Below are 25,057 nucleotides of genomic sequence, written 5' to 3' on the forward strand. Positions count from 1 at the left end.
TATGGGGACATAAAAAGTGTAAATAAAAAGTTGAAAAATGTAAAGATAAAAAGTTTTTTTTTTTAAAGTGAAAAATCCCCTCCCCCAATAAAAATGAAAATTGTCAGTTTTTCCCATTTTACCCCCAAAAAGCGTAATTTTTTTTAATAAACATATTTGGTATCGCCGCATGCGTAAATGTCCAAACTATCAAAATATATTGTTTATGTTCCCGTTCGGTGAATGGCGTAAATGTAAAAAATAAGAAAATGTCCAAAAATGCTGCTTGTTTGTCACATTTTATTAAAAAATAAATTAATAAAAAATTATCTACAAGTTTTATATATGCAAATGTGGTATCTAAATAAAGTACAGATGACGGCGCAAAAAATGAGCCCTCATTCCGCCCTATATACTGAAAAATGAAAAAGTTATAGGTGGTCAAAATAGGGCGATTTTAGATTACTGATTTTGTACAAAAAGTTTTGGGTTTTTTTTAAGCGGTACAAAAAATATAAAAGTAAAGTATCTAGCCATGGGTATAATTTGAATCGTATTGACCCACAGAATAAAGAACACACGTTATTTTTACCGTAAAGTGTACAGTGTGAAAACAAAACCCTCCAAAATGTGCAAAATTTTGGTTTTCATTGAAATTTCCTCCCTAAAATTTTTTTTGGGGGGTTTGCAGTACATTTTATGGTAAAATGAGAGGTTTCATTACAATGTACAATTGGTCCCACAAAAAACAAGCCCTTATATGGGTCTGTACATAGAAATATAAAAGAGTTATGTATTTTAGAAGGCGAGGAGGAAAAAACAAAAACGCAAAAATAAAATTGGCCTGGTCCTTAAGGTGAAAATGGACTTGGTCATTAACCTCTTAAGGACGCAGGGCGTATGGATACGCCCTGCATTCCGAGTCCTTAAGGACGCAGGGCGTATCCATACGCCCGTGGGAATTCCGGTCCCCACCGCTAGCCGGTTGGGGACCGGAGCCGGATGCCTGCTGAAATCGTTCAGCAGGCATCCCGGCATATAGCCCAGGGGGTCATTATGCCCCCCCATGTCGGCGATGGCCGCAGATCGCTGGACAATTCAGTCCAGTGATCTGCGGCGATTCCGGGTCAATCGGGTCTCCAGTGACCCGGTGACCCGGAATTACTGGAGACGGCCCCGAACAGTCAGAGCCTGCAGGGGTGAAGTGGCACTGGTGCCACCTCACGATCGCCCTGATTCGTCAGCCGGATTACCGGTCGACAAATCCGGGCGCCTGCTGCGGGTGTCACTCCCGCACCCGCTCCGCCCCTCTTCCGGAGGACGTGAGCGGGTGCGGGACGTGCACCCTGGGTGCTGGGGACCCCGATCCTCGGCGTCCATGTTGGGATCGGGGCCTCAGGAGCGGCGGTGGCGGCGAGGGACAGTCCTGCGACGGAGCAGCAGCAGGAGGTGAGTTACAGCCTCCTGCTGTTGCTTAGCAACAGCTCCCAGCATGCAAAAAGGGCATGCTGGGAGCTGTAGTTATGCAACAGCAGAAGGCAGACCACCACAACTCCCAGCATTCCCTTATGGTCATGCTGGGACTTATGGTTTTGCAACAGCTGGAGGCACATGTTTTTATGGAAAAGTGTACCTTCAGCTGTTGTATGATTACAACTCCCAGCTTGCACAAACAGCTAAAGTGCATGCTGGGAGTTGTAGTGGTGCATCTGCTGGTTGCATAACTACAACTCCCAGCATGCCCGTTGGCTGTCGGTGACTGCTGAGAGTTGTAGTTTTGCAACAGCTGAAGGCACACTGGTTGTGAAACTCAGAGTTTTTTTTTTTTACCTAACTCAGTGTTTCACGACCGGTGTGCCTCCAGCTGTTGCAAACTACAACTCCCAGCAGTCACCTTACACCATGCACCGTACATGCTGCGAGTTGTAGTTTTGCAACAGCTGGAGGCACACTGGTTTTGAAACACTGAGAAAGGTCACAAACTCAGTGATACATAACCAGTGTGCCTACAGCTGTTGCAAAACTAAAACTCTCAGCATGTACAGTCTGTCAGCGCATGCTGGGAGTTGTAGTTTTGCAACAGCTGGATGTCCCCCCCAATGTGAATGTACACTCACATGGGCGGAGGCTTACAGTAAGTATCGGGCTGCAAGTTTGAGCTGCGGCAAATTTTCTGCAACAGCTCAAACTTCCAGCGAGAAACTACAGTGAACCGCCGCCCGTGCGACTGTACCCTAAAAACACTACACTACACTAACACAAAAAATAAAAAGTAAAAAACACTACATATACACATACCCCCTACACAGCCCCCCTCCCCAATAAAAATGAAAAATGTCTGGTACTCCACGGTTTCCAAAACGGAGCCTCCAGCTGTTGCAAAACAACTACTCCCAGTATTGCCAGACAGCATTTTATTTTTGCACTTTTGTTTTTTCCTCCTGACCTTCTAAAAATCCTAACACTTTCAATTTTCTACCTACAGACCCATATGAGGGATTATATTTTGCGCCACCAATTGTACTTTGTAATATCATCAAACATTTCACTAGACATGTGCAATTCGGTTCGGCACGAATGTCTAAATTAACGAATTTTACCGTTTTCGTGCATTCGGACCGAACCGAATGCACGAAAACATATTTTGAACATTCCCGAATAGCCACGATAATACGAATAGCAAAGTAACGAATACATTCGTTATTTCCCAACCATAATGCTGTAAATAACGAATGCATTCGTTATCTGTAAACGAACGTGAAGAATTCATTCTGATAACAAATATAATAAAAATGACATAGATAGTTTGATTTTTCGGATACATTCGGTATTCGGGTACATTCGGTAAATCTTTTTATTCTTTTTTTGGACTTTAGCGATCCTAAAAAATTATGGAGATACCTTTTTTATAAAAATTTCGTAGGGTATCATAAAAAAATCATAATAAAAAAGATACAGTGGTGATGGAAAAAATTGTATCTAATGAAATGTATCATTTTTATTATGAAATGTTTATTCATTTTTAAACAGGGATCAATTTATGTGAGCGGGTAAAGCACTAAAAATGTAGCCGACAATAATGAAAATGTAGTGTGTGCGTGTTTTTCACTTTTTTTAAAAACATTTTTTAGGTAGTACTACTACTCCCAGCATGGAACACACTCTTCCATGATGGGAGTAGTAGTTACCTGTACTAATTGACAGATCGCAGGGGTCCCTTGCGATCCTCTTGTATAATGTATAGATGCGCCGGCTGCTCTTCTATGGTCCCCTGCACTCACGTATATGTACACATATTCATATTTCCCGCAGAGCTGTGATTGGCCAGATGGTTCCAGCCAATCACAGCTCTCTGTGAGAAATAGGAATATGTGTATATATACGGCCGTGCAGGGGTCCATAGGAGAGCGGCCGCCGCATTCATACATTATCCTGGAGGATCGCAGCGGGTGTCAGGAGTGATACCTGCAGTGATCTTTCCTTTACTACAAGTACTACCACTCCCAACATGGAGTACACTCTGCTCCATGCTGGGAACTGTAGTACCTGTATTAATAGACAGATCGCAGCGGTTACACTCGCTGCCATATGTCTATTAATGCAGGTACTACAGCTCCCAGCATGGAGCAGAGTGTGCTCCATGTTGGGAGTATTAGTACCTGCAGTAAGGGACAGATCCCAGGGATGTCACTCCTCCTGACACCCGCTGCGATCCTCCTTATGTGAATGTCGGGATCAGCTGTTCTCAGGGCTACAGAGCCAGGAGAACAGCTGACGCTGAGCCGTAGGTATACATCGTATATCTACTGCCCAGCAAGAACTTACAGTGAGCCTGCAATGTGTATACAGTATACACATTGCTGGCTCACTTAACCCCTTGCTGAGCTGTGCGCTATGCGCAAGTCCAGCAAGGGAAGAGTTAACTTACACTGCTGGACAGTGTAGGTTAACCCTTTGGGCGGTATACACTATATACAGCTATCTATAGATAGCTGTATACAGTGTATACAGAAGAGGAAGTCCAACTTACTTCCCTCGAGTCCCGGGCCGGGTTCGTGTAGCTCCGCCCCCTAGTGATGACGTCATTAGGGGGCGGAGCTACAGAAGGGAACAAGGCTAATTAATCTGAAGCTCTGTTCACATTGTACGTTTTGTATAATGTGAACAGACCTTTCTGGCAGTGTCCACCCAGACAGGGAGACTCCAGCTGTTGCTAAACTACAACTCCCAGCATGCCCAGACAGCCAAAGGCTGTCTGGGCATGCTGGGAGTTATAGTTTTGCACCAATTGGTGGCTCCCTGTTTGGGTAGACATTGCATCATGGGTGCTCTCCCCAGCGGACAGCGCCAAAAATGTCATAACCAATTTTTTGTGTTTTTTTCTTCTCGTTTCAGATCCGTGTATGCAGAGGATTACTGCGGATTCGATGGATTACGGCGGATTATTTTATTTTTTTCCTTTAATAAAATGGTTAACGAGGGCTGTGGGGGAGTGTTTTTTTAAATAAAATAATTTTTCCAATGTGTTGTGTTTTTTTTTTTTTATTGAATTTTCAAGGTTAGTAGTGGACGCTGTCTTATTGACGGAATCCATTACTAGGCCAGGGCTTAGTGCTAGCCCCAAAAACAGCTAGCGCTAACCCCCAATTATTACCCCGGTACCCACCGCCACAGGGGTGCCGGGAAGAGCCGGTACCAACAGGCCCGGAGCGTCAAAATGGCGCTCCTGGGCCTAGGCGGTAACAGGCTGGCGTTATTTAGGCTGGGGAGGGCCAGTAACAATGGTCCTCGCCCACCCTGGTAACGTCAGGCTGTTGCTGTTTGGTTGGTATCTGGCTGAGAATGAAAATACGGGGAACCCTATGCGTTTTTTTTATTTATTTTTTTATTTAAATTTAAAAAAAAAAACGCATAGGGTTCCCCGTATTTTCATTCTCAGCACAATACCAACCAAACAGCAACAGCCTGACGTTACCAGGGTGGGTGAGGACCATTGTTACTGGCCCTCCCCAGCCTAAATAACGCCAGCCTGTTACCGCCTAGGTCCAGGAGCGCCATTTTTGACGCTCCGGGCCTGTTGGTACCGACTCTTCCCGGCACCCCTGTGGCGGTGGGTACCGGGGTAATAATTGGGGGTTAGCGCTAGCTGTTTTTGGGGCTAGCACTAAGCCCTGGCCTAGTAATGGATTCCGTCAATAAGACAGCTTCCGCTACTAACCCTGAAAATTCAATAAAAATAAAAAATAAAAACACAACACATTGGAAAAATTATTTTATTTAAAAAAACACTCCCCCACAGCCCTCGTTAACCATTTTATTAAAGGGAAAAAAAATAATCCGCCGTAATCCATCGAATCCGCAGTAATCCTCTGCATACACGAATCTGAAACGAGAAGAAAAAAAAACACAAAAAATTGGTTATGACATTTTTAGCGCTGTCCGCTGGGGAGAGCACCCATGATGCAATGTCTACCCAAACAGGGAGCCACCAATTGGTGCAAAACTACAACTCCCAGCATGCCCAGACAGCCTTTGGCTGTCTGGGCATGCTGGGAGTTGTAGTTTAGCAACAGCTGGAGTCTCCCTGTCTGGGTAGACACTGCCAGAAGGGTCTGTTCACATTATACAAAACGTACAATGTGAACAGAGCTTCAGATTAACTAGCCTTGTTCCCTTCTGTAGCTCCACCCCCTAATGACGTCATCACTAGGGGCGGAGCTACACGAACCCGGCCCGGGACTCGAGGGAAGTAAGCTGGACTTCGTCTTCTGTATACACTGTATACAGCTGTCTATAGATAGCTGTATAAAGTGTATACCGCACAAAGGGTTAACCTACACTGTCCAGCAGTGTAAGTTAACTCTTCCCTTGCTGGGCTTGCGCATAGCGCACAGCTCAGCAAGGGGTTAAGTGAGCCAGCAATGTGTATACTGTATACACATTGCAAGCTCACTGTAAGTTCTTGCTGGGCAGTAGATATACGATGTATACCTATGGCTCAGCGTCAGCTGTTCTCCTGGCTCTGTAGCCCTGAGAACAGCTGATCCCGACATTCACATCAGGAGGATCGCAGGGGGTGTCAGGAGGAGTGACATCCGCTGGGATCTGTCCCTTACTGCAGGTACTAATACTCCCAACATGGAGCACACTCTGCTCCATGCTGGGAGCTGTAGTACCTGCATTAATAGACATATCGCAGCGAGTGTAACTTCTGACACCCGCTGCGATCTGTCTATTAATACAGGTACTACAGTTCCCAGCATGGAGCAGAGTGTACTCCATGTTGGGAGTATTAGTACTTGTAGTAAAGGGAAGATCACTGCGGGTATCACTCCTGACAGCCGCTGCGATCCTCCAGTATAATGTATGAATGCGGCGGCCGCTCTCCTATGGTCCCCTGCACGGCCGTATATATACACATATTCCTATTTCTCACAGAGAGCTGTGATTGGCTGGAACCATCTGGCCAATCACAGCTCTGCGGGAAATATGAATATGTGTACATATACGTGAGTGCAGGGGACCATAGAAGAGCAGCCGCAGCATCTGTACATTATACAAGAGGATCGCAAGGGACCCCTGCAATCTGTCAATTAGTACAGGTAACTACTACTCCCATCATGGAAGAGTGTGTTCCATGCTGGGAGTAGTAGTACTACCTAAAAAATGTTTTTAAAAAAAGTGAAAAACACGCACACACTACATTTTCATTATTGTCGGCTACATTTTTAGTGCTTTACCCGCTCACATAAATTGATCCCTGTTTAAAAATGAATAAACATTTCATAATAAAAAAGATACATTTCGTTAGATACAATTTTTTCCATCACCACTGTATCTCTTTTATTATGATTTTTTTATGATACCCTGCGAAATTTTAATAAAAAAGGTATCTCCATTATTTATTAGGATCGCTAAAGTCCAAAAAAGACTAAAGATTTACCGAATGTACCCGAATACCGAATGTATCCGAAAAAACAACACGAATACCCGAATACCGAATGTATCCGAAAAATCAAAACCGAAAATATTGCCGAACCGAAATTTTTTTCCAAAACGAAAAAACGAAACGAAATTAAACGAAAATTTTTCTAGTGCACAAGTCTACATTTCACCAACAAATGGTGAAACAAAAAAAAATATTTGTGGGCGTAATTAAAAAAAAAAATTCTTTTGTAATTTTAAAGGCTTCTGTTTCTTTGCAGTTCACTTTCTGATAACAATGACACATTATCTTTATCCTGTGGGTCCATACAATTAAAAGGATACCCAGTTTATAAAAATTTTGTTTTATTTTACAACTTTTTTTTTTTTTTTTTTTTACAAAAAAAAATATTTTTCCATGTACAGTGATGTATAGAGGCTAATTTATTGTGCTGTCTGTAGTTTTTATTGGTACCAATTTTGTTTTTGAGGAACTTTCTGAATTTTTTTTTTCTGGTATATGAAGTGACCAAAAATGCGCAATTCTTTCCTTCGCATGGGGGATAAGTTATATTCCACTGCAGTTCTCCTTTAACGTTTTATATTAATAGTTTGGACATTTATGTAAGCGCTGATATGACATGTGTTTATTTTTGTTTACATTGTTTTAATTAAAAAATGGGGTGATTGAAACTTATCAGGTAAGGGACTTATTCACCTATATTAACTTTTATTAACTGGCTATGAAGCAGGCTCAGCTCCTGAGTACACTCCATAGTTCCTGAGCAGGCACAGGGCGTACATTTACACCCTGTGGCCCTGATTTATCAATAAGCCTGGAATCAAAATTGTCTGTTTTTTCCCATAGCAACCAATCACAACTCAACTTTCCCTTTACAAGAGCTCATACAAGTTTGAAAGTTGAGCTGTGATTGGTTGGTGTGGGAAAAAACAGACAATTAGGGTTTCAGGCTGACTGATAAATCTCCCTGTGTCCCTAAGGAAATACATACACAGTCCCATATACACACATACACTGATTCCATACGCAGCCCTCCATACACACACATACGCAGCCCTCCATACACACACATACGCAGCCCTCCATACACACACATACGCAGCCCTCCATACACACACATACACAGCCCTCCATACACACACATACGCAGCCCTCCATACACACACATACGCAGCCCTCCATACACACACATACGCAGCCCTCCATACACACACATACGCAGCCCTCCATACACACACATACACAGCCCTCCATACACACACATACGCAGCCCTCCATACACACACATATGCAGCCCTCCATACACACACATACGCAGCCCTTCATACACACACATATGCAGCCCTCCATACACATACAAATACTCAGCCCTCCATACACACCCATACGCAGCCCTCCATACACACACACATCCAGCCCTCCATACACACACATACGCAGACCTCCATACACACACATACACAGTCCTCCATACACACACATAGACAGCCCTCTATACACACACATACACAGCCCTCCATACACACACATAGACAGCCCTCTATACACACACATACACAGCCCTCCATACACACACATACGCAGCCCTCCATACACAAACATACGCAGCCCTCCATACACACACATATGCAGCCCTCCATATACACATATGGTGTAGGGGTGTTACAATGGTGAATGAAGGGTTTGGCGGTGTTCACCCTTACTTGTCGTGACGCCAGGGTGAGATTTGCTTAGTGTTATAGGTCCTGCCGCCAACCGGCCCACAAACGTCAGGGAGAATAACTGGAATGTCCACAGCAGATTTATGAGATAACTGGAAACTTTTACTTGAACTTGTATGCAACAGTCCTTACAATTAAACAGCTTCTCCTGAGGCAACCGGAATGCAGGTTCCTCACAAGCTTTGCTGGGACTGGTAGTAATGAGCTTTAAGCAGGCCACTGTGCTACTAATGATAAGATTTGAGTAGGGATAGTAGTCACACAGGATTTGTAGGTTGAGATTTATAACTCACGGTTTTAGTGGCTGCTGGTTCTTTAGGCTTTGGCCTAGTTTGAGATGAGATTGAAGATATGCTGATTGTGCTTGCTTGATAGTCCGGAACTAAGAGAGTGAATTTACAGACTACAGCCCTTTATATAATAGGGGGCTGGACTAAGCTCATTGGCCAGCAAACCTGTAGGTCCTGAATCCAGTGAACTCTGGGTATGTCACATGACCCAGGACGGTCCTTAAATACCTGTACATTCACAAATGTAGATCACATGACCAGGGAGGGTCCTATACATTTATTTTACCTATACATTAAATAATATACATGTAAATACAATGATATGAGCCCTGCAGAAGAGCCCTGTGGAGATGGAGGGACTCTAGCTGAGGGGACTTAACACAAGGGACAGGACAAGGTCCTGTACCGGGACACCCCACACACATATGCAGCCCTCCATACACACATACGCAGCCCTTCATACACACATATACGAAGCCCTCAATACACACACATACGAAGCCATCCATACACACACATACACAGCCCTCCATACACACACATACGAAGCCCTCCATACACACACATACGAAGCCCTCCATACACACACATACGCAGCCCTCCATACACACATACGCAGCCCTCCATACACACACATACACAGCACTCTATACACACACATACGAAGCCCTCCATACACACATACACAGCCCTCCATACACACACATACACAGCCCTCCATACACACACATACGAAGCCCCCCATACACACACATACGAAGCCCTCCATACACACACATACGAAGCCCTCCATACACACACATACGCAGCCCTCCATACACACACAATAGCAGCCCTCCATATACACACATATGTAGCCCTCCATACACACACATATGTAGCCCTCCATACACACACATACACAGCCCCATATACACACTTAGCTCTCCATACACAGCCCTCCATACAAACACATACACAGCCCCCATATACACACATATGCAGCCCTCCATACACACACATACGCAGCCCTCCATACACACACACACATACACAGCCCCCATATACACACATACACAGCCCTCCATACACACACATATGCAGCCCTCCATACACACACATACATAGCCCCATATACACACATACACAGCCCTCCATACACACACATACGCAGCCCTCCATACACACACATATGCAGCCCTCCATACACACACATACACAGCACCATATACACACGCATACACAGCCCTCCATACACACACATACGCAGCCCCATATACACAAATACACAGCCCCCATGTACATTTATGCCCATATGCAGAAAGGGGTTTAAGAGGGATAGTTTTTCCTTTTTGCAAGTCAGTTTTTTCCTCCTGGCCTTCTAATACTCATAATAATGCTTTCAATTTACCATCTACCCATATGGGGCTTGTTTTTCGCACTACCAATTGTACTTTGTAATGACTTTACTCGTTTTAGCACAAACTGTAAACCAAAAAACTATTTTTGCGGCCAAATTGATATTTTTTTTAAACGCCATTTTTAAACTTTTTTGAGGCTAATGGGGGAGATTTATCAAAACCTGTCCAGAGGAAAAGTTACCCAGTTGACCAAAGCAGCCAATCAGATCAATTATTTCATTTTTAACAAGGCCTCTGAAAAATGAAAGAAGCGATCTGATTGGTTGCTATGGGCAACTGGGCAACTTTTCCTCTGTATAGGTGTTGATAAATCTTCCCCAATGTTTCTACAAAGTTCACTTTTCAGTAAAAATGACTTTTTGCTGCAGCCGATTTGCAAGAAGTCACTGAACACAGTCAAATTGGTTTATGCGTAGCAGTGGTCAGGAATTTATCGCTGCTACTTTTTTGCGAAAAAGTCGGCCCCCACCCCCCTCCTTTTGTCATAAGTCACCGCCAGATAGGGACCATACTATAGAGACCGTATTCAGAAAAATAACTAGGCATTGGCAGGGCCAGGCTGACCTACCGAAATACCAGGAAATTTCCCGGTGGGGAACTATACTGCACCTAATGTTGGGGACTATACTGCCAACCTAATGTGGGTAACTATACTGCACCTAATGTGGGGGGAACTATACTGCACCAAATGTGGGTAACTATACTGCACCTAATGTGGGGGAACTATACTGCACCAAATGTGGGGGAACTATCCTGCACCTAATGTGGGAGAACTATACTGCACCTAATGTGGGGGACTATACTGCACCTAATGTGGGGAACTATACTGTACGTGATGTGGGGGACTATACTGCCAACCTAATGTGGGGGACTATACTGCCAACCTTATTTGGGGGACTTTACTGCCAACCTAATGTGGGGAACTATAATGCCAACCTAATGTGGGGAACTATACTGCCAGCCTAATGTGGGGGACTATACTGCACCTAATGTGGGGGAGCTACACTGCACCTAAAGTGGGGAACTACACTGCATACCTAATGTGGGGGAATATACTGCAGACCAAATGTGGGGAGCTAAACTTCCAACCTAATGTGGGGAACTATACTGCCAGCCTAATGTGGGGGACTATACTGCACCTAATGTGGGGCAATTGTACTGCACCTCATGTGGGGGAACTGTACTGCACACCTAATGTGGGGGAACTGTACTGCACACCTAATGTGACGGAACTGTACTGCCAACCTAATGTGCGGGGACTTGTACTGCCAACCTAATGTGCGGGGACTTATACTGCACCTAATGTGGGGGAATTATCATGCACCTAATGTGGGGGAACATCATAATGAAGTGCTCCGTCTTCCAGGCAGCCTTAATCTGGCCCTGGGGGGGGGGGGCAGCATTGTATTAAGTGGAGGGGGACAGGAGTGGGATACAGCAGTGTATTAGAGGGGCCCGGGGGGGGGGGGGATCAGCATTGTATTAGGGGGAGGGGGTGAACAGCATTGTATTAGGGGGGATAAGAGAGGGAATCAGCAGTGTATTAGGGGGGAGGGGGGATCAGCAGTGTATTAGGGGGGATGGCAGCAGTGTTTTGGGGGGGATGGAAGGGCAGGGGAGTCAGCATTGTAAATGGGGGAGGGGGTGATCAGTATTGTGTGGTGCCTTGGGGGGAAGTGTATGGCAGTTGGGGTGTTGCTGTAAGGTATATCACGGGTATAATTAACTCTTGTCAATCGTGACGCCAGGGTGAGGGTTAATACTGTGATGCTTGGCCTATCGCCACCCTTCCCAAAAGCGATAGGGAGATGTAGAATAAATGCAATGTCCACAACCAGAGCTTTGCTGAAAACTTTCGGAAACTTTACTGAAGATTTTCTGTAACATGGGATAACAGGAACAGTCTTTATAACAAAGTCTATGTACAGCGCAGCTGAGATTGACGCATGGTTGGGACTTTTGTAAATTCTTTAGATTAGTAGGATTTTGTAAGCATAGATCTGCTGGATTTAGGGGTATGTTTAGGTCCAGAGGTCTCGCTAGCATAAGCTGGGAAGTTGTAAGAACTCACTGTTTCATTTCAGGCCGAGGCTGGCAGGCTGTGGCCTAGTAGCAGTCGTTGTAAGTTGCGGAGGTCTGTCCTCATGAAGTGTCAGCAACCCAAGAGAGCGTCTATTGGCTGAAGCTCCCTTATATGGGCAGGGGCTGGCCGTTTTAGGATTGGTTCAGACCATCTGTCAATCAGTTTTACAAAGCATTATGGGTAATCACATGACCCATGAACCTCCAAAGGTCCTTTTACCTACCATAGAGTTCTAACTCGAGTCACATGAACTAGGGTCCTGCGACGCTATGCAGGTAAGCATACATATTATATACAGCATTTACATATAATTTAGCAGAATATTAACTATATGAGGGGTGACTAGGGGATGACTAGAGAAGCCGACCCCCACAGTTCCTAGGAACTCTGAATTTGGGGACTCCTAACCAAGGTACAGTATGAAATACGGTACCGGGACACCACAAACCCCCTTACTTAAAACAAGTTGACCCCGACGCCTGTCCCCTAAGGCAGAGGAACTAGGACTAAGGATGAAATTACCATACATTATATACATCTTGACAAAAAAAAATCTATTTTCTCTGACTAGCATTATCTCACTAGACATTTTAAAGCTTTCTATACATTTATGAAGCTCTCTAGACATTTCTCAAGCTTCCTAGACATTTTTAAAGCTCTCTAAAACATTTCTCAAGCTTTCTAGACATTTTTATATCTCACTAAACATTTTCTTTTTGCCATTTAAGTCACCTGCTTGTACACGAAAGTTATATTGGCTTGCCTGAGGCTGTCTACCAATAAGCTAGCTACTAGGGTCTATTGGCTACACGCTCTTACCCCTTGAACACAACAGTATAACCTTACCTAGGTTACCTTTAGTAAATACGTGCATCAATTTTTAGCTCGCAAGAGCACCTGCTGGCCGGGCAGGGCATCTCACACACGTAGAGAGAAAAGAGAAATTAGTGTACATAACAGTGGCAGGAATTGGACAACGAATTAGGCTACAATTCCTAAAGTGTTGTTTTTTTCTTCTTAATGTGAGATATAGTCTATTTTGGTGTACTAAGTTAGAATGAGATAAGTACTCCTTAAGTGATTTATGTGATGAACTATGTGTACAGATACTATTTGGAAGATCAGTCTTGGTATCTTAAGGGTAGTTTACCCGGTGACAGGTGCTGGTGATGGGTGACAGTAATGATACTCTCAGAGGAGCTGAGAGAGTCACCTTTTAAGCAACTACTACAACACCTTTAAAATTTCCTAGTGTATGTACATGTGTACAAGAATTATTTACATTTCACCTTTTGTGTGCACGTGCATTTAAGCAGACATTTTTCTGTGTACAACACCCATTTACATTTTTATGTACACAGACACAAGGCAGAATTTTTTTTCCTGTGTACAACTACTTACATTTTCTTATACTAGCAGAAATATTTATTAAACACTCCAACAGGGTTCAGGTACATACACCTGATAAGTGCAATTTTTTAGCAAGAAACTCTTACGTTACTATGGAGGTATAAGGCATATACACAAAACTGGCGTGTAAGGATCAGCAGTCCACCTACACTAGAAGTAATTTTGAGGTATATACACAAAACTGGCGTGTAAGGATCAGCAGTCCACCTACAAATCTTACGAATCTCCTGTAGGCTAGGAGTCTCTTGACCTGACGGTCAGGCATAAGCTTAATGGTTACGTTGCAAAACTTGGAACAGTCTTAGCATAGTCCTGCTAGGCACACTTTCTTGAACATGGTTGTTGCTGAAAAACCAAAGAAGTTAGCAAAAAACAAACACAAATTAGCAGATGTCAGTCCCTTAGAAGACATTCCTCCGATAGGGAGATGTAGAATAAATGCAATGTCCACAACCAGAGCTTTGCTGAAAACTTTCGGAAACTTTACTGAAGATTTTCTCTAACATGGGATAACAGGAACAGTCTTTATAACAAAGTCTATGTACAGCGCAGCTGAGATTGATGTATAGTTGGGACTTTTGTAAGTTCTTTAGATTAGTAGGATTTTGTAAGCATAGATCCAATGGATTTAGGGGTATGTTTAGGTCCAGAGGTCTCGCTAGCATAAGCTGGGAAGTTGTAAGAACTCACTGTTTCGTTTCAGGCCGAGGCCGGCAGGCTGTGGCCTAGTAGTAGTCGTTGTAAGTTGCGGAGGTCTGTCCTCATGAAGTGTCAGCAACCCAAGAGAGCGTCTATTGGCTGAAGCTCCCTTATATGGGCAGGGTCTGGCCGTTTTAGGATTGGCCCAGACCATCGGTCAATGAGCTTTACATATTATGGGTAATCACATGACCCATGAACCTCCAAAGATCCTTTTACCTACCATAGAGTTCTAAAGCGAGTCACATGACCTAAGGTCCTGCGATGCTATGCAGGTAAGCATACATATTATATACAGCATTTACATATAATTTAGCAGAATATTAACCATATGAGGGGTGACTAGGGGATGACTAGAGAAGCGGACCCCCACAGTTCCTAGGAACTCTGACTTTGGGGACCCCTAACTAAGGTACAGTATGAAATACGGTACCGGGACACAACAATTGTATTAGGGGGATGGGGAAATCAGCATTATATTAGGGGGAGTGGGAATCAGAATTGTATTAGGGGGAGGGGCGATCAGCATGGTATTAGGGGGAGGGTGGATCAGCATTGTATTAGGTGAGAAGGTATCAGCATTGTATTCAGGGGGATGGGAGGAGGATCAGCAGTGTATTAGGGGGGAAGGGAGAGGAGGGGGGTCAGCATTGGGGGGGGGGAAGCAGTGTATTACGGGGAGGGGATCATCAGTATATTAGGGGAGGTGGATCAGCAGTGAATTAGGGGGGATGGGAGAGGAGGGGGTCAGAATTAGGGGGGGTGGAACAGCAGTTTATTAGGGGGAGGGGATCAGCAGTATATTGGGGGAGGGGGGTCTGCAGTGTATTAGATTAGGAAGTCAGCATTCTATTAGAGCTCAGAAGGGGAGTCAGCATTGTATTAGAGCTCAGGAGGGGAGTCAGCATTGTATTAGAGCTCAAAAGGGGAGTCAGCATTGTATTAGAGCTCAGGAGGGGAGTCAGCATTGTATTAGAGCTCAGGAGGGGAGTCAGCATTGTATTAGAGCTCAGGAGGGGAGTCAGCATTGTATTAGAGCTCAGGAGGGGAGCCAGCATTGTATTAGAGCTCAGGAGGGGAGTCAGCATTGTATTAGAGCTCAGGAGGGGAGCCAGCATTGTATTAGAGCTCAGGAGGGGAGTCAGCATTGTATTACAGCTTTGGAGGGGAGTCAGCATTGTATTATAGCTCAGGAGGGGAGCCAGCATTGTATTAGAGCTCAGGAGGGGAGTCAGCATTGTATTAGAGCTCAGGAGGGGAGTCAGCATTGTATTAGAGCTCAGGAGGGGAGTCAGCATTGTATTAGAGTTCAGGAGGGGAGTCAGCATTGTATTAGAGCTCAGGAGGGGAGTCAGCATTGTATTGGAGCTCAGGAGGGGAGTCAGCATTGTATTAGAGCTCAGGAGGAGAGTCAGCATTGTATTAGAGCTCAGGAGGGAAGTCAGCATTGTATTAGAGCTCAGGAGGGGAGTCAGCATTGTATTGGAGCTCAGGAAAGAGTGGAGGACGGGAAAGATCTGACATGGGAATTTGAGATGAGGCATTCTTAGATTATATAATGTAGGGGTCTAAATTTAGGCAACTTGGGCTGTGGTGATTATATATTTTAATATTATATATTTGTGGGGAAGGAAATGTAAATAGGTTGAGGGAGAAAGACTAGGGTGATGGTATTATATATTGCAATATGATATATTTTTGGTTTAGAGCAGGGGTAGGTAACCTTCGACTCTCCAGATGTTTTGGACTACATCTCCAATAAGGCTTGCAAAGCATCATGGGAGGTGTAGTCCACAACATCTGGAGTGGCAACAGGATGTCTACCCCTGGTTTACCTTTTATGAAGAAGAAAATGACGACGTGCTGGTATAATGACACAACACTATGGGGCTGGTATGTAATTGTTTCCAGGGCTGGTTTTCACACCCAGTCCGGCCCTGGGCATTGGCAGGAATATACAGAGGGTGTCGCTAAGCGCTATGGTCCCGCACAGCAGGTCAGGACACTTGTTAATCAGGCACAGCAGCCGAATAACAAGCAGCCAGGCTGGCCTCTGCATTCCCATAGAACAGAGGGGCGGCCTGAGCCCACTGGAGCAAGACAGGGCTTCTCCTCCCCCGAGCCATCGGCCAGGAGTGTGTACAAAGAGCCGCCGCCACAGGGAAGCTGAAGGTACCGTCACCGAGCTCTGCTCCCCATCTGCAGCTCACCCCCCCCCAGCCACCATACACATATAACATGCTGCCCTCTCATGACAGCTTGGCTGGGTACAGACCCCAGACCACACTCTTCCCCCAAACATAGATGCCAGATCCTTCTCCTAAACATAGTCCCCAGAACCCATAAGGACACACTGCCTTAACAGGTCTCTCTGTAGGGTACAAAACTACAACTACCAGCATGCCCTGATTGTTAGGACATGTTTGGAGTTGTAGTTTTGCAACATTTGGAGAGTCAAAGGTTGGGGCTTGCAACTCCAATGTGTCTCTCTATATGGTACACAACTACAACTCCCAGCACACCCTGAGTTTAAATGAATGTGAATAGGCCCCTCCCCCCCAAAATAATTTACCCTCTTTTCACATTTCACAGAAGTAAAAATATAAATAAATAAAATATAAAACATGTTAAAACTACAGATCATGGCACAAAAAATTAGCCCTCATACAGCCGTGTATATGGAAAAATAAAGAAGTTCTAGGGGGTCAGCAGAGGGTCAGCAGAGGGTCAGCAGGGGGTCAGCAGGGGGTCAGCAGAGGGTCAGCAGAGGGTCAGCAGAGGGTCAGCAGGGGGTCAGCAGGGGGTCAGCAGGGGGTCAGCAGGGGGTCAGCAGAGGGTCAGCAGGGGGTCAGCAGAGGGTCAGCAGAGGGTCACCACACACAGCACAGAACACAGACACTTTTTCTTTCAGTGTAAAATTGTCTGTGCTGAGATCATTTCTCCTCGCTGTGTATGGCTCAGACAAATTGATCATATGCTGTGCGCCATTTCATAAATGTAACATACGTCAGCCCTTCTACCACAGACAATACTATCTTTATTCTGTAGGTCCATACAATGATACCCAATTTATATAGGTTTTGTTTTATCTTACTACTTTTATAAAATTAAAGCTTTTTGGGTGAAAATTTATATGCTTAAAATTTTCCTTTTCTGACCCTATAACCCTTTTTTCCCTATAAATAGCTGTATGGGGGCTCATATTCTGTGCCATAATCTGTAGTTTTTGCACCATTTTTGTTTTGATGGAACTTTTTTTTAATCCTTTTTATTAATTTTTTTTCTTGATGTGACCAAAAATCTGAAATTCTGGACTTTTTGTTTTTTTATGTTTACACCACTGACGTTATACTTTTAATAGTTTGGACATTTCCACAAGCAGTGACACACGATTATTTTATTGGGTAAAGGGGGTGATTTACACTTTTATTAGGGGAGGGGCGTGATTGCTGATAATTGCAGTCAATACTTACCAGGAATGAAGCGCGCTCAGCAAGTAAGTGCACTTCATACACTCGTACTGCGACCAGGACATACATGTACACCCTGTGACGTTAAGGTGTTTTTGTGTCTACACAGGCTGTAGAGAACTCCCCGCCCTGACCGCACACACAGCCTACCTCCCACAGTCCTGACAGATCCTGACCTCCCACAGTCCTGACAGATCCTGACCTCCCACAGTCCTGACAGATCCAGAACTGTTGTAATAATATGTATGTTAGAAAAGCATTGTACGGACATATTCTTGGTTTCTTTTAAAAGAGCTTTAAAAAAAAAAAAGAAAGAAAGAAAAGTGCAGAATTTTTTCTACATATTTTCTTTGTATTGGACTTTACACAGAAAACAATAAAATATAATATGGACATCTACAAATGTACAAATATATCCAAGTACAACCCCATCTGCAATGGTTTTGTGTTTGTTTTTTAACCACTGAGCAGTCACAGAAATGTTAAAAACCTTTTTATATGTTGTACATCTGACAAAACATTAACCTTTGTAGTAAAAGAAGAGAATTGGCAGAATTACAGACACATAAGGTTATATTCAGATGAATTCATGTTGAAAGAGATTTTGGAAAACCCTGTTGAAATGTGGATTCAGCCATTACTAGTTTTATTTGACTGTGGAAACACTAAATATCAGCAAACGTGATGCCAGGATTGTCTGCATAAAGATCTACAACACTGAGGACCAATCAGTATGCAGCATGATGGTGTTACCGAGATGAACCAAAGAATGACATCACAGATGTGACATCATCGAGTTCCGAGCCTATAGAAAACCCCGCCTGACAATCTGATTACACAGAGAGAGTTGGACAGAGACAGCGGCTTTTGCTTAGCGAATCTTTCCTTTATCTCAGCGATTTGTGTTGTTTCTTTGTGCCATGGAGATCCAGGGATTAGGGTTCTTGCCTATCCTTTGGGTCACATGGAACCTTTTGGGCCTCAGCACTCTTGTCACCTTGACCATCGCCCTAGGACATAGCAGACAGCCGTTTATCAGTGACACGGCTGTAGGATATCCTGAGTGGATAATATATAAGGTTGTGTTCTTTGGTGCACCCATCATAGGAGTTGCCGTCACCTACCTGCAGCACCGATTTATGTTCCTGCGCTCTGAACCATCTGCGAAGCATTTTAGGATTTACCAGAAGATCTTGTTTATCTTAGGATGCATCATGTGCATAGGAACAGCCCTGAATGCCGTATTTACTATGGGGAACAATCCTACAATACACAGGATCAGCTCAGGTATGGCATTTATTTGTGGAGCCATATATAATGTGTGCCAAGCTGGATTCCTATACAAAAGGTCATACAGCAGCCGGATTGTTTGCCATATAAGGCTGGCCTCCACCTTAGTGACTTCTGTGGTGCTGCTGCTCTTCAGTGTCGGTCAGGTCTCCTTCTATACGGATCTGTGCACCGGACACTGCGAGGAGATTATGTATGTCCCCGTCATGGTGGCTGAATACCTGGGATTCTGCGGCGTCACCTTATACCATGTGACCCACTATACAGATTTACAGCATTTGTCAGTAAAGATTTCCAGAAATGACATTAACGTCAGCCTGAGGACCAAGATACCGGACCCGGAACAGAACCATCCTGTAGAATAGTGAAGACTGAGGCCTATGACTACAGCCGGGAGCCGAGGACGGACATTTATCCTGTGTATTATTCTTAATAAATATATAAATAAAAAAACATGTCTCATCCTTCTCTTAACACCTGCCATTGGGACAGAGTCAGAAAGCCAGTATACACATCAGATAGTCCAGTATACACATCAGATAGCCCAGTATACACATCAGATAGTCCAGTATACACATCAGATAGTCCAGTATACACATCAGATAGTCCAGTATACACATCAGATAGTCCAATATACACATCAGATAGTCCAGTATACACATCAGATAGTCCAGTATACACATCAGATAGTCCAGTATACACATCAGATAGTCCAATATACACATCAGATAGTCCAGTATACACATCAGATAGTCCAGTACACACATCAGATAGTCCAGTACACACATCAGATAGTCCAGTATACACATCAGATAGTCCAGTACACACATCAGATAGTCCAGTATACACATCAGATAGTCCAGTATACACATCAGATAGTCTAGTATACACATCAGATAGTCCAATATACACATCAGATAGTCCAGTATACACATCAGATAGTCCAGTATACACATGAGATAGTCCAGTATACACATGAGATAGTCCAGTATACACATCAGATAGTCCGGTATACACATCAGATAGTCCGGTATACACATCAGATAGTCCAGTATACACATCTGATAGTCCAGTACACACATCAGATAGTCCAGTATACACATCAGATAGTTCGGTATACACATCAGATAGTCCAATATACACATCAGATAGTCCAATACACACATCAGATAGTGGGTATTTTACTTACCGTAATTCTACTTTCCTCGAGTCCCGAAGGCAGCACAGAAGGGATATTCTTAGTTCGCCATCCCAAATTAGGACCATCCCCTAGAATAAAACTCATTAACATAATTACTGGGCTGGGCCAGAGGCCCTATATAGGTACCCAGGACATACTGCATCTTGTGTAATAAAATAGACCGATAGACTGCAAAACAAACTTATTTATTGGGTGGGTATTGTGCTGCCTTCGGGACTCGAGGAAAGTAGAATTACGGTAAGTAAAATACCCACTTTCCTCATCGTCCCTCTGGCAGCACAGAAGGGATCTAAAATAGAAACCAAAGGGGGGGATTATTCCTTACATGCCGCAGACAATACCCCGATGCTGAAGGCTGGGCTCGGGTTCTGACAATCCAGCCTGTAATGTCTTGCGAAGGTCGAGGCTGAAGACCAGGACGCTGCATTACAAATGTCCATTAATGGTACTTCTTCTCTCTCGGCCCACGAGGTGGAAGTGGATCGCGTTGAATGCGCCCTTAATGGTGCTGGGGGATCTTTTCCCTCACCAGCATATGCCTCTAAAATTGTTGTTCGGATCCATCTGGCTAGTGTATCCTTCGAGGCATTTTTTCCCTTGTTGACTCCTCCAGGCAAGACAAACAGATTCTCTTCCCTTCTAAACTCCTGTACTCTCTGCAGATAACAGGATAATGCTCTTTTTACATCCAAACAATGCAACCTCTGCTGCTCCTCAGAACCAGGATCCGGATGGAAGACGGGCAGAAACACTTCCCTATTGATGTTAGCAGCTGTGGCCACCTTTGGCCGGAATAAAGGCAATGTTCTCAACTTTACCCCTTCTGGTAGAATCCTGAGGTAAGGCTCTCTAGAAGAGAGAGCCTGGAGTTCTCCGACTCTCTTAGCTGACGTTACAGCGATGAGAAATAACAACTTCATTGACAGCCACTTAAGGTCGACATCCTCAATGGGCTCGAATGGAGTTCTGGTTAAAGCATTTAATACTAAGCCTAGGTCCCAGGGTGCCACCGGAGTACGTACGGAGGGTCTTAATTTGCCTAGAGCCTTAAAAAACCTGGTGATGAGTGGTTCTCCAGCAAATCTCCCATCTGTCATAGCGTTGATTGCTGTCATGTGTACCTTAAGTGTGTTAGGCTTCAGCCCCTTCTCAAACCCTTCTTGCAGGAACTGCAGAATGGCTCTAACCGAGATGTGACAGCTAGACTGACTGAGCCAATTCTGGAATTTCTTCCATAATCTGGAGTACACAAAGTTAGTAGATGACCTTCTGGAAGACATAAGGGTCTCCACTACTTCTTCTGAGAAGCCCTGCTGCATCAATCTTTCCCTCTCAGGAACCAGGCCACAAGATGCAACTTCTCTGGATGCGGATGCTGGAATCCTTTCTGTAGAAGCAGATCTTGAACTTCTGGGAACCTGAAGAAGTCCCCGTCCGCCAGTTGCAGAACTACTGGAAACCACGCTCTGCGGGGCCAAAAGGATGTCACAAGGATCACTGTAGGATGCTCTATCAAAATCTTGCTGAGGACCCTCGGCAGCACTGGTAGTGGTGGAAAAATGTAGAGGAACCTCCTGTTCCACTGAATGGAAAATGCATCCAGAACTTCCGGACGATCCCATGTCCTTAGAGAGCCAAACCTCTTTAACTGACGATTGTCCCTCGTTGCCATTAGGTCCAGTTCCGGGTAACCCCATCTCTCCACAAGGTTTCTGAAATAAACTGGATTTAGGGACCATTCTGTTGGTAAGAGAGCTTCCCGACTAAATAGGTCTGCCTGCTGATTCAGGACTCCTTTGATGTGAACCGCTTTCAATTCTGTTATACTTTTCTCCGCCCAGACCATGATCCTGGCACAAAGCTTCTGCAGGGGAAGACACCGTGTGCCTCCCTGCTTGTTCACATAAAAAGCTGCTGTTGCATTGTCCGTCCTTACCAACACCGATCTTCCTTTGACATAATACTCGAAGTGGCGCAGGGCCAAATATATGGGCAGTAACTCTCGAAAATTTGAGGATCTTGACGTTACTTCTCTTGACCACAATCCTTGGATCCACCTCTCCCCTAAATGGGCACCCCACCCGATGGCAGAGGCATCTGTGGTGATCGATATTTGCTGCATGATTATGAAAATTTTTTCCTGGCACAGGTTTTCTCTGACCGTCCACCATAGAAGACCTAGACGCACCTTGGCAGACACCGTAATGCAGGATGCTAGAGACGTCCAATCCTTGTTTCACATACTGAGAATTTCGCTCTGCAATTCTCTGAAGTGCGCCTTTGTCCAAGGCACTGCCTCGATGGTTGCTGTCAGTAACCCTAGAATACTCATAGCCCTTTTTACGGACACTCTTGGCTTGTGATATAATCCCAAAACAGCATTTCTTATGTGGGAAATCTTTTCCTCCGGCAAGAAGATTTTCATCTGTGTTAAGTCCACAATTAGACCTAAAAACTGAGTGCGAGACGAAGGTATTAGTCTGGACTTTTGAAAGTTCACAAGGAACCCCACATCCTGTAATAACTTCAAACAGATCCAAAGATGTTCCTTCAAGACCTCTGGGCTGCTGGCTATGATCAGCCAATCGTCTAGATATGGCACAATGCGAATCTTTTGTAGACGGAGAAAGGCAACCAGCACTACCACCAGTTTTGTGAATACCCTTGGTGCAGCTGTTAATCCAAAGGGCAGGGCTCGGAATTGGTAATGGAGAATCCGTTGTTTCGACTGTACAGCCACTCTGAGAAATTTCCTGTGCTCTACCTTGATTGGGACATGGAGATATGCGTCCCTCAGGTCGAGACAAACCATTACATCCCCCTTCTGGACAATACTGTAGAGGGACCTGATATTGTCCATTTTGAATTTTGATTTCTGGAGATGCTTGTTGAGATATCGAAGATCTATAATTAGACGCCATCTGCCATCCGGCTTTGGCACTGGGAATACGCGGGAGTATACCCCAAGGAATTCTTCTTCGGGGGGAACAGGCTCCAGTGCACCCTTCTGCTGGAACTCTGAAAGGAGAGAGAGGACTCTCTGATCCTGTTCCTTGTTTAGTAGAACTCTGTCTCTTGGCATGTGTAACAATTCTAGGGCGTAGCCCATACGAACAATCCGAAGAACCCATGGATCTGATGTCACAGTCTCCCATTCCCTGGAGAACTGCAGCAATCTTGCTCCCACCAGATCCAAGGTTCTGGCGTCAGAACTCCGGTTTGACATTAGCGGCTCCTGTCTGCCTCTTCCTGTTCCTGTCCTGGTACTTTGGCTGGAACTTCTTTCCCTTATAGAACTGTTTCTTATGAAAACCAGTTCTTGAGCGTTGGCCCTGAAATTTACGGAAAGGCTTCCGAAAGGACTGTGGTAAAGCAAGTTGCTTATCCCTGCTCTTCTGTTTCAGGACCTTGTCAAGACGTTTACCGATAAGCTTGCCCGGCTGAAATGGTAAGGCACAAAAATGAGACTTAGATGAATTATCTCCCGACCAAGGTTTTAACCAAATTGCCCTGCGAGTGGAATTAGCGATGGACATATTTCTAGCTGTGATCTTCAAGGCATCTAAGGAAAAATCGCAAAGATATTCCGCAGCAGAATTCATTGATGCAAGCTGATGCATCAACTCCTGTCTGGACACTCCGGACTGTATATCCTGAGAAAGCTGACTCAGCCACAACCTCAACGCCCTGGACACCGGCACTGAAGATAAAGCGGCCTTACTAAGTGAGGCTAGATTAATGTGAGACCTCTTCAGGAACATGTCAGCCTTTCTATCCATCGGGTCTTTTAACAGGATGGACTCCTCTGCCGGGAAAAAAGAATCCTTTGAAACCCTGGCAATGGCCGGATCCACTCCTGCTGGCTGATCCCATTCTTCTGAGATCGCCGGATCCAGTCTGTACATTGCCTTGAATCTTGACCCGAGGTCTAGCCGTTTGTCCGGCTTCTTCCATTCTTTCTGCATAATGCTATCAAGCACTTGATGCCCAGGGAGCACAGCCGCCCTCTTTTTTGGGAAGTAAAATAATGCTTCCTTATCCTGGCTGGACTTCTCATGTCTTCCAGACTCCACACAGCCTTTCACCTTCTTAATTAGACCTTCCGCATTCTCTTTCTTAAACAGGAAGAAATCCTCAGTAATAAATTCAGTATCTGAGGAGGACTCCGAAGATTCCGACTCCGATGAAGATGAAGAAGAATATTTCTTCTTATAACTCTTCCTTTTCTTTTTGTTGGAAGGTCCTGCCACAGAAGAAGCTGACTCAACAGAGGAGGATGACAATAATTTTTTTGCATACCTCTTGCTCCTCTTTCTCTTATGTCCGACACGTTTCGGTCTAGGAGACACTGATGAGGAATCAGAGGAAGAAGACTCCTTTCTAGGCCGCTTCGCTTTTTTAGACCCAAGCTGCACAGCCACGCTGTCGTCCGCATATTTTTGACGGAACCAAGAGAAAAAAGATTTTGCCTCAGAAGCCAAGGTTGGCGATTCTTCTGGGGGCGCACACACCTCACATAGGTTTGACGGCCATCCATCCTGCAGATTCTGTAGGCAGCTAATGCATTT

The 25,057-nt window shown here is 44.6% G+C and overlaps 1 protein-coding gene across 1 annotated transcript; it reads left to right on the forward strand.

The window, feature by feature from the left end:
* Nucleotides 1-18,918: 18,918 nt before the first annotated feature.
* On the forward strand, nt 18,919-19,653 carry LOC130357353 (DNA damage-regulated autophagy modulator protein 1-like). Its single transcript, XM_056560040.1, has one exon. The coding sequence runs from the start codon at nt 18,919-18,921 to the stop codon at nt 19,651-19,653; it is 735 nt and encodes a 244-aa protein (XP_056416015.1).
* The last annotated feature ends 5,404 nt before the right edge of the window (nt 19,654-25,057 follow it).

Source organism: Hyla sarda, chromosome 2 (assembly GCF_029499605.1).
Source record: "Hyla sarda isolate aHylSar1 chromosome 2, aHylSar1.hap1, whole genome shotgun sequence".
Classification (NCBI taxonomy): Eukaryota; Metazoa; Chordata; class Amphibia; order Anura; family Hylidae; genus Hyla; species Hyla sarda.